We start from the raw sequence: 10209 nt of genomic DNA on the forward strand, positions 1-10209 counted from the left end.
TATATATATATATATATATATTAAATTTAGGAAAATTTACGTACATAACACTGATTTCTATGCATGTGGATATCTAGAACCTAAACTTTGATGTTTGTATTTTTAGCACTGGTGTTATAAATTTATGAATAAAAAGGGGTAATTTTTACGTTATCTATGTAAATATGAAAGTTTAGTTATTTGATATGTATGTAAATGCTCCAAAAGCTCTCTCTCTCTCTATATGTTTGTGTGTACAGACATTTGGTGGGACCAAATGGTCCCAAGATGGGTGTGCCAACAGATCAATCCCGCTTCAACATAGCAAATGTCTGGAAAAATATTACAGCAGGACTCCTAACGTAGAGCTACATTCTGATTGGAATATTCGGCTATATTACGGGAATATTTCATCTGTGTTATTTGTAAAAATGATGTGTTATTTGGGTATTATATGATATTATTTGATTATTTGCAGTGTTATTGGAATATTTCATCGCGTTATTTGATTTGAGGTTACAGTGTTATTAGAATATTCTCCCGCATTGCTTGATTTGCGGTTGTGTTATTCCAATAACATAGTGGAAATTGAAATAATATGTGGAATATGTCGAATAACACAACCCCAAATTAAGTAACATAAGGAAATATTCCAATAACACCGCAAAATAATCAAATAACACCATATAATATTCGAATAGCATATTATTTTTACAAATAACGCAGATGAAATATTCCTTTAACACAACAGAATATTCCAATCCGATCGTAGCTCTACGTTAGGAGTCCTGACGTAATATTTTTTTCCCAAATGTCCAGGCAAGAAGGGTTGAGCTGTGAGATTATGACTATAGATAGTTGATCGACCAGTCGGCGATCGATTGAGAAGGGGTTCATTTTTGAGATGCTGGTCAACTGCTCGACCTGGGAGAAAGCTCCAGACTAACCCAAAAAATTTTATTTTTATAAAAAATATACATAATCTAAATGTTCTTAAAAATAATATTTTTATAAAAATATGTACTAATTGTGCTCTAAATGTGTGTTGTGTGCGTATGTGTACTAAATGTGCTCCAAAAGACATTTTCATATATAAATAAATTTGTGCTTTAGATGATATTTTATTAGAAAAGTCTCCACAAACTAAAAAATGCTCCACCAGAGATCATCTTCATATAAGGTTGAGAGAGAAAGCTTAAAAAAACCTCTTTTAAGACTTCAAGAGAGATTTCCAAAGTGAGATTTAATAGAGACCTTTCAAAATGAACTTTTCTAAAATAATTATAGTGAAAAAAATAATGCATTTTTCTTTAATAAAAATTCCTAATTAAAATTTAAAAGATAACAATTTTAAGAGAAGAAATTTGATAGAAACAAAGCAAGATTTTTCAAAACTTCTAACTAAACATGATCTTTTCAATTTAATCAAAATCTCTTTCAAACAAATTTAATAAAAACTCTTTTAAAATCAGACTGAAAACAAACCTTTTTAACATAACTCTTTTTAAACTCAATTTAAAGCATGGGTAAGACTTTACAAAACCCCAAGCTAAACTTTTTTATGAAATAAACCTAAACAAATCTAACCTCAAGAAAGTCTTTTAAATGACCATTTTCAAATATAAATAGCAATAACACCTCTTGTGAGCTCAAAACTACATGAGCTTTGCAAATCTACTTGAACAATTCAGCCTGAGCAAGACTTATGCATCTTCATAAGTATAGCTTCAAGAATTCTTTTACAAGAGCATGTGATTCATAAGCATAGCCCTTAAGCACATAAGTTTTGGGTAGTTTCATGCGTACATATTTCTTAGATAAAGTAAATTCACATTGCTAACACTTTATGCATGACAAAATACTTTACAAAAACTTTCTTTTTCGTGTGTGTGAAAATCTAAAAAGTAAGCATGTGAATAAAACTTAAGTATGAATATTATGAGAATTAAAAGTTAGAATAAAACTTATTCCTGACATATAAAGATCAACAAAAAACAATAAACCTAACACTAGAGATCAAAGTTAGGAGAGAGAAATAAAGTGAAAAACACTAAGGATAAAAAATCAAATGAGAACTTAAACTTAAAAGAACCCTGATTTTCATCATGATCATCAAACTAGGAATAAAAGATATCATGAATTAAATATCAAACTCTAAAAACAATTTGAATTCATCAACTTAAATTATGCAAATAAAATATAGGTTGATCAACCTTGAAACTCTAGATTAAGCAACTCAAAGACAAAACGAAAGATCATTCACACCCTAAAGTAGTCCAATCTAGAGGCTTAGATTAGTTTACTAGACATTCATAGCTATAACTAAGGACTAGAACATATAAAACAAATAGTCTTACCCCCTTGGATTATGTAGGTATCATAGGATAAAGTAACCCATTGTTACTGACAGAGACACCTCAAACAACCTAATAGTATGAAGATCTAAATTCATCATCGCTATGGTAACAATGGAGAACTCCTACTATATGAATACTAATGCACTTGGGACGATGAAAAGCCATGGGCATCTTGACCGGGTGCGTTGTTGTCATGATTCGACCCGGTGCTTAGAATTAACTAAGGCGGGTACTGCGGTCGGACGGTATTAACATTTTATTTTACTTTAAAAAAGTTTAAGAAACTTCCAATATATGTAAAAGAGTCACTAATCCACAGGTGCCAAAAAATTTAAGTCATCCAACAACAACAACAACAACATCCATAGACAATTTGTTTTCTAGAACTGAACAATAAATCAATAACTGATAGAGATCGCAAAGAAAGCTATCATCATAAAAAAAACGTATTAGTAGTGGTCTTCCTCTGATAAACAATGTCTCTCTTATCAGACATATCAACCTAACACTTTTCTTCTCTAGAAAGAAAACATTTGACTTCAATAGTAAGTAAAACTTAGTGAGTAATTATAATCTAATTTACATTGAATTATTTTGCTATGTTATGCATGAATGATTAAAAAAAATGTAGTTCATTTCATTAAAGCTTTAAAATTTTTTATTCTCGTTTCACTTTAAGTATTTAGCAATTTAACCACATTAATACTCATCACAAGCTTACTATCAAACTCGAAGGCATTCTTAAAAATGTGACCGAAAGCACCATCAAAATGTGCTGAAGATGCCCTAAAAAATGTACTTGAATGTACTCTTAAATTACACCCGAAGGCGCACACCATTTTCTTTGACGTGCATGAGGACATTGCATCCCCTACCAGTACCATCTAGGGGTAATAATGTATGACTTAAAAAATATACTTTCATTTCATTTCCAATAAATTACTTTCTTTTCATGACATGAAACATTCATTTTTTCTTTTCTTATTCATTTCTTTTCATTCTTAAGCTGCAAGATGCATACAATCATAAAATAATTGTCTAAAGCATTAAATAAATTCTTTATTTAAAACTTTAAATTTAATACATATAAAAAAATAATTATCAGAAATATCCACCCCCTCACTTTACTTCTTTGGACAACCATCTATATTAATTAAAAGTGCATACTTTAATTAAGAACACTTCACTTTAACTATATATCCTTTAATCAATTATTTTTATTAGATACCCATAAGATTTTTTTCTACTTAATGTTATTCACACAAAAGTACAAATAAAAATATAAATTACCTCTACTTATCTTGAGCTGTTCCTTACAAAATATATGATCCAAAATATTTAATTTTTTAAACTTAACTTCTTAAATCTCTGATTTAGTTCATATTGTTGGTGTAAATTTTTAATGTTACATGCGTGAGGTGTCCACTTGACTGACTCGAGATGACACACTTCTCATTAATACATCCCGTAACTCAAGAAACCTATATGAGACTTCCTAGTGCGTGTTCAGAGCACGAAATCAGGGCCGGCGATGATTTGACCTTGTCCGGGAGAATCCGCCGTTGGACGCGCTCATTCAGGACAAATGACATGTCTAGAATCCATTTCGGTGTTCAGAGACTATTACATAATCATACCAAGTCTCCCGTTGTCGAAGGAACCCTGAAAGCTCTCTGTGGGCGTTTCCTAGAAAATTAGGGTTTGGAATAGGTGTGGGGGACACCAGGAGCCATGAATCAATTGAAAGAAACATCAACTATAAAGTAAAACGCCAAGAAAGTATATTTATAGCCATCACAACCATTTTTATAGGGTCAGAGTCAAGACAAACCATCACAAGAAGTGCAAGAGCATGAATTCAAAGGACAATAATGGAAAATAGTGGCGCAAAAGTTGAAAATCTGAATAAGAAACTTTATTTCTTAAAAATTATTATTACAATGATTCAGACCTGACTCAAGGCTGGAGAAAGAAGTAACCAATAGAGAGACCCAAAGATATCTCTGTTGAGACATGCCTCAACCAAATTAGCATCCTAAACAAGAATCCATTCATCGACCTAAATTAACACAACCTATCAGACTCAACTTGAACTCGGAGATTCTGAAGCTGCTCCTACTCATAAAACAGTAGACACAGAGATTTGTCAAGAATGCACTAAGAGATGAATTGCCTGGCTGGCAAAGGTAAGCCAACAACTAAAAGATCAAGGGCATAAACAACATATTACATCTGATTATTGTTTTCTATATGCCACATATATGACAAAATAACTTGTATTTTGAAATCTATATCCTTCATACACTCCATACCTTGGGTGTAATCCACAGACAAATCTGGGTGCAACAATATATTATAAAGTTTCAATGAAGTATGTGCTATGCATTTCAGAAAACTAAGTATATAATTATGTGTTCTACTATATTAAAATATATGTTTAGAGTATTATTAAACACAATAAATCATCTCAATTCTGAGTCTGGTACTTCTGAATTAGATCATATTTGACTCAATAATCTGTTCAAAATTAATTTATTTTAACTTTTCATCACCAAAAAGTTTCATATTTCATTAAAAATATCACTATTTTTAACTTACAAAAAAATAAAATACACCTCTTCATACAAAAATAAGGTGGCATATTTATCAAAATTGAACTTTAAGTGTTAGATATGTAAATACATTGCAATTAAGGGATATGTATGCAAATACATTGCAAAAGTGATATGTATGCAAATATTCCTGTATTTTTTTTATGAAAATCGGTGATATGTTATTTACTTTTTAACATAGAATTTAAATAAATTTTTTTTCCTTTAATAATATAAAAGAGCCATAATGGTTAGAGTATGGCTATCAAAACGGGTCGTTGTTCCTGAAAAGTTCGTGTTTAGCTCGCAGCTCTTTAAGAAGCTCATGTTTGATTTGTTCGCTAAGTTAACAAGCCTAAAACGAATTATTTTTTTTTAGCTCGATAAATTGGCTCGAAATAATTATATATATATATATATAACTTTTTTTTAAAATTTAATTGACTACAAGGCTACAAAAAATTATAATCAATTAAAATTATTAATTAAAAAATAAAATAAAAATATATTAAATTATGTTTGAGTGATGTTCTAATATAAAAAATAAGATTTAGATCTCTTTATAATCTTTAACATCCTATGGTTGCATGACTAAAGATGTCAAAATGACTCTTTGTTTTTGAATAGCTCGTGTTAGGCTCGCCAAGCAAACGAGCTGAACACGAACACATTTTTTTTTTATCGAAATATAAACGAGTCAAACATAAACAATTGTATTTTTTAACGAGTTTAGCACGAGCTGAGCCTGAGCTCGCTTGTGTTTACACTCCTAGTTTAGAGATTATGTCATATATTAATTATTAGGGGCATTTACAAACACACAGCCCAATTCTTACGTATTTACATATCTTAAATCTAAACTTTACTTTTTTTACATTTATACCGCTCAAATCGTTCATATCACATAAGAGATATCATCAATTTAAACTAAAAAAAAAAGTTATACATCTTTTTATGTATAATAAAGCAATATTTATGTAAATACATAAGAATTAGGTAATATGCATGTAAATGTCACTTATTAATATGAACAATAAGTTCATAATATTATTATGGAATATTTTCAGCATTATCATCTTCCATCGCTTGAGACCATTAATTCATTATATGGGAATAGTATTGAATCAATACCACAATACATTTCATAAGCATCCACAATTTTTTGTTTGAAAAAAAAGGTAAACAATGCACTCAGCTCTATTTACTAATAGGGGTGTAAATGAGCCGAACACGAGCGAGCCTCAAAAAGTGTTTTTGTGTTCGGCTCGTTTGTTCAGCGAGCTGGTGCAAGGGGGAGCCGAACAGGAGCCATTCACGAACAAAGAGTCGTTTTGACAATCCTAATTACGTAGCCATAAGATGTTAAGAATTGGGACAAGATATAAAACATCATTTAAATCTAATTTAATAGTTTTTATTCAATTTTCTTCATTAATACTTTTAATTGATTATAAATCTTTGTAGCCTTGCAGTTAATTAATTTTTTTTTTAAAATACTACTCATCAAAGATATATATATATAATTGATTAGTAGAATTTCAAGTCAAAACGAGCCAAACACGAACGAATAAATATTTGTTCATATTGTTCATGTTCGGTTCGTTAACTTTGGAAACGAACCAAACACGAGCTTCTTAACGAGCCAATCACGAGCTGTTCGCGAACTACGAACCGTTTTGACAGCCCTATTTGCTAATATATCGATTACCTACAAATAAAAATAAAAATTTATTTATATACCTCATAAATATTTAACATCATTAATACTACTTATTTTAAAGTGAAATACCCCTATTTTACACAAATATGATTATGACTGAAATGCTATAATGTAAATACATAAAAATTGTGAGATCTATGAAAAAAATCTCCAAAATATCATTAGCAAACATACCTCTCAATTGTTTATATATTTACATACATAACATTCAAATCTTTGACATCACATCAAAAATATCGCATTTCCTAAACAATACAATACATTTGTTCATACATAGTTTTTTTGTTCGAAATATAAACGAGTCAAACATGAACAATTGTATTTTTTAACGAGCCTAGCATGAGCTGAGCCTAAGCTCGCTTATGTTTAACACTCTAGTTTAGATTATGTCACATATTAATTATTAGCGGCATTTACAAGCACACAGCCCAATTCTTACGTATTTACATATCTTAAATCTAAACTTTATTTTTTTACATTTATACCACTCAAATTGTTCATATCATATAAGAGATATCATCAATTTAAACTTTAAAAAAAAAAGTTGTACATCTTTTTATGTATAATAAAGCAGTATTTATGTAAATATATAAGAATTAGGTAATATGCATGTAAATGCCACTCACATGTTTAGCTTCACATAAAAAATATTTGCATCAATGTCTTTCAAAATGTGAAATACAAAATATTTAAAATATAAATATCAAACTTTTGATACTAAATATGTAAAAACTAAAGAACTACATGATATGTATGTAAATTTTCATTTACATCTTTGTAGAAAGGAGAACATATGTATCTTCCTATTACGAGAATCACGAAGTCCACTTGTCCTCCTAGAGTGGGCAGCGGACGCAGCTTTAGCCAACCTCCACTGTACTCTTTCAATGCCCTAGCTCGCTCCGTCTCCTTCTCTTCAGATCATCCCAAGACGAAGAACTCTTCCTGTCTATGATTCCAATCCCTTGATTTTCTATAGAAGGTACGCGTTATTTTACCTCCCGACTTGCAATTTCTATGATTTCGATTCTTTTTTAATGCCTAGATCTTCTTTGATCTCATTTTGGAACTCATTATCTTAATATTTATGTTTTTTTTTCGTAAATTTAAATCTCCTTTTCGTCATCAGACCCTTATTTTCACAGTTTATTCGAGCTTGTAACAGCTCGTTAGTTAATGTAGTCTCGTCTGTCTCAAAATCAAACATTCCTCGATGGATTCGAGGTTTTTTATAGTAATGTGTGAATGTATATGGCATCTCGATCCTATTTCTGAGATAATGTTAAGAGAATTTGGATCATAATTATATTTTTGTCATTGTATCCTATGAATTAGCTCTATGGCTTTCGTGTTGCTTTTTAGCAAATCTGATGCATTGGGGTTTGGTGATTTTTTTTTTCTGCTTTGGAACTGTCTTCAGGCTTAAAACGTTTAAAGCAGTGCAAATTTTGCGGTTTTTTGGATGCTGATCTGTGATGTTACCGTCAGATTATACGATGAATACTTTTTTTTTTTTTTTTTTGTTAGAGTTTTATGAAAATTGTTGAAAGCATTGTTATGGAATTCTGAATTTAAATTTAACTGTGTAGCAGTAACTGTTAGGGCTAGATGGATACACCCCCACCACAGGCTCCTGTGGGGTACTCCAGCTCTTCATCACCCCCAACCATGACAGGTTCTCTGCCTGAGAACAGAATAAACAGGCCTCCATTTTCTTCTCCGCTAGCTTCAAGACTTTCACCTCAGAGGTCTCTGCAGGACCAACCTCAGAGGTCTCTGCAGGACCAGCTTCTCTTGTCTTCTTCCAGATCTATAAGCTCCCCAGACACTGGTACTGGTGTTTCTAGCAGTAGTCCACTGACCCAATTTAGCAGTCCTCCAGGCCCTCCTATTTTCTCTTCACCATTGCGGCCAGCAGCTGTTCCCTTCCAGACTTCACCTGCTAGTCCACAACCAGTTGCCTTCTCATCTGGTTCATCTCTACCAATGTCCTCACCGCCAAATTTTACAAATGGAACTGCTCAATTTCTGGTGCAGCATCCATCTACTGTAGAAGAGACTATTGAATCACCTTATGTACAATTCTCCGCTCACAAGGTATTGTTTTATTTTTTATTTTTAGTGTTGTCTGCTAAGATTCTTTAATGGAATATTTACATGCATACCACTCAACTTCTAAATATTTATGTTATCTCACACATAAATTTCAATTTTTAAGTACATGCCAGCTTACAAAATGGTGAATTTTATGTGATATGAAAGATTTGGGAGGCAGAAATATTAGGAAAAAATAAAGTTTTGGTGTTAGATATGTAAATATATAGGAATTCATGCATGTAAATGCGGCTAAATGAATAAGATTAGGGTCTTTTGAATCAAATTATGAATATAAGGGATATATTAAAAATGAGGTTTATTCAAGGCGGTTTATGTTGTGATTTTTCTAGTACAATTTTCTAAAAAACTATTTTTTTTAGCTGCATTCTTATGTTTTCACATATCTAACACCTAATTCTTTTTTACATTTAAACCACAAAAATCATCTATAACACAGAAAAATATGCAACTATTTTGACTTCTAAAAACTGAAATGCACCTTTTCATGCATATGTAAGGAGGCAGATTTGTAAAAATTGAAATTTAGGTGTTAGATATGTAAATAAAGGGTTGTTGGGGGTGGAGGTGCACCTTTTCATACATACCAACCCATTCTTATGTTTTCACATATCTAACCCTAAACTTTTCTTATTACATATATACCACCTTGAACCTGTATTTCCGACTAAACATCCGGTCTGATTTTCACAACCTTAAAAGTGAGATTGCAAGAGTGAAATATATGATTAGATCCGCACCTTTTCCTTTTTTGGCAGAACCTGGAGTTATTTTGACGTGATACTTGTAGGCTTGCAATGCATTGTACGGAGCACATACAGGTACAGCGTATAATAATACATCATTCGTGAGCGGATTTCCGGTCAAATAATCCATATCATTTAATTTTTCTCTCTCTTCCTCTCCAACCTCATTGATACCTTCCTCCTCCATAGTGATCTTGTCCATCTCAATGGTTGTTCTATCCAGTACTCTATTTGAATAATCATGAACATCGCCATTCGAATGTTCAGGCAAAGTAGTTCTCTCTCTTCCTCTCCAACCTCATTGATACCTTCTTCCTCCATAGTAACCTTGTCCATCTCAATGGTTGTTCTATGCAGTACTCTATTTGAATAATCATGAACATCCCCATTCGAATGTTCAGGCAAAGTAATTTGTTCCGGACAATCCCGAGAAAGATGGCCATGTTTCTTACATTTATAGCAAATTTTGGAGGGATCCTGTTCAACGGTCGATACTGTAAACAGAATAAAATCAGCAAAATTTGAATATTCAAAACCGAATCAAAACAGTAAATTGTGAGAATTTAAACAATATATCATTGGCTTTTTTTCGTTTGGAAGATTTACATAAATACCACTTATTTCTATGCACCTAAACTTCCAAGTTTTACAAACACACCCACCTTACTCATGCATGAAAGAGTAAATTACTTTCTTTTCAT

At 31.5% G+C, this 10209-nt stretch overlaps 3 protein-coding genes across 3 annotated transcripts in view; 1 reads left to right on the top strand and 2 right to left on the bottom strand.

The window, feature by feature from the left end:
* The window catches only part of LOC110025888 (chloroplast stem-loop binding protein of 41 kDa b, chloroplastic), a 13552-nt gene extending 9624 nt beyond the window's left edge, over nt 1–3928 (bottom strand). Inside the window, exon 1 of the mRNA XM_020726574.1 lies at nt 3878–3928. Within this exon, the coding sequence (XP_020582233.1) occupies nt 3878–3928 (51 nt within the window). The remainder of the gene's footprint in view (nt 1–3877) is intronic.
* Nucleotides 3929–7448: 3520 nt separating this feature from the next.
* LOC110025889 (early nodulin-like protein 2) lies at nt 7449–8792 on the top strand. Its single transcript, XM_020726575.1, has 2 exons — nt 7449–7629; nt 8237–8792. The coding sequence occupies exon 2, from the start codon at nt 8256–8258 to the stop codon at nt 8790–8792; it is 537 nt and encodes a 178-aa protein (XP_020582234.1). The 5' UTR covers nt 7449–7629; nt 8237–8255.
* Nucleotides 8793–9434: 642 nt separating this feature from the next.
* Nucleotides 9435–10209, bottom strand: part of LOC110025890 (nuclear export mediator factor NEMF homolog) — a 71908-nt gene continuing 71133 nt past the window's right edge. The window contains 2 exon segments of the mRNA XM_020726576.1: nt 9435–9784; nt 9787–10002. Of these exon segments, the coding sequence (XP_020582235.1) occupies nt 9450–9784; nt 9787–10002 (551 nt within the window). The 3' untranslated portion in view covers nt 9435–9449.

Source organism: Phalaenopsis equestris, unplaced genomic scaffold (assembly GCF_001263595.1).
Source record: "Phalaenopsis equestris unplaced genomic scaffold, ASM126359v1 Scaffold000340, whole genome shotgun sequence".
NCBI lineage: Eukaryota > Viridiplantae > Streptophyta > Magnoliopsida > Asparagales > Orchidaceae > Phalaenopsis > Phalaenopsis equestris.

Coding starts and splice junctions, on each gene's coding strand:
- LOC110025889 (XM_020726575.1), top strand. CDS start 8,256: ATGGATACACCCCCACCACAGGCTCCTGTGGGGTACTCCAGCTCTTCA.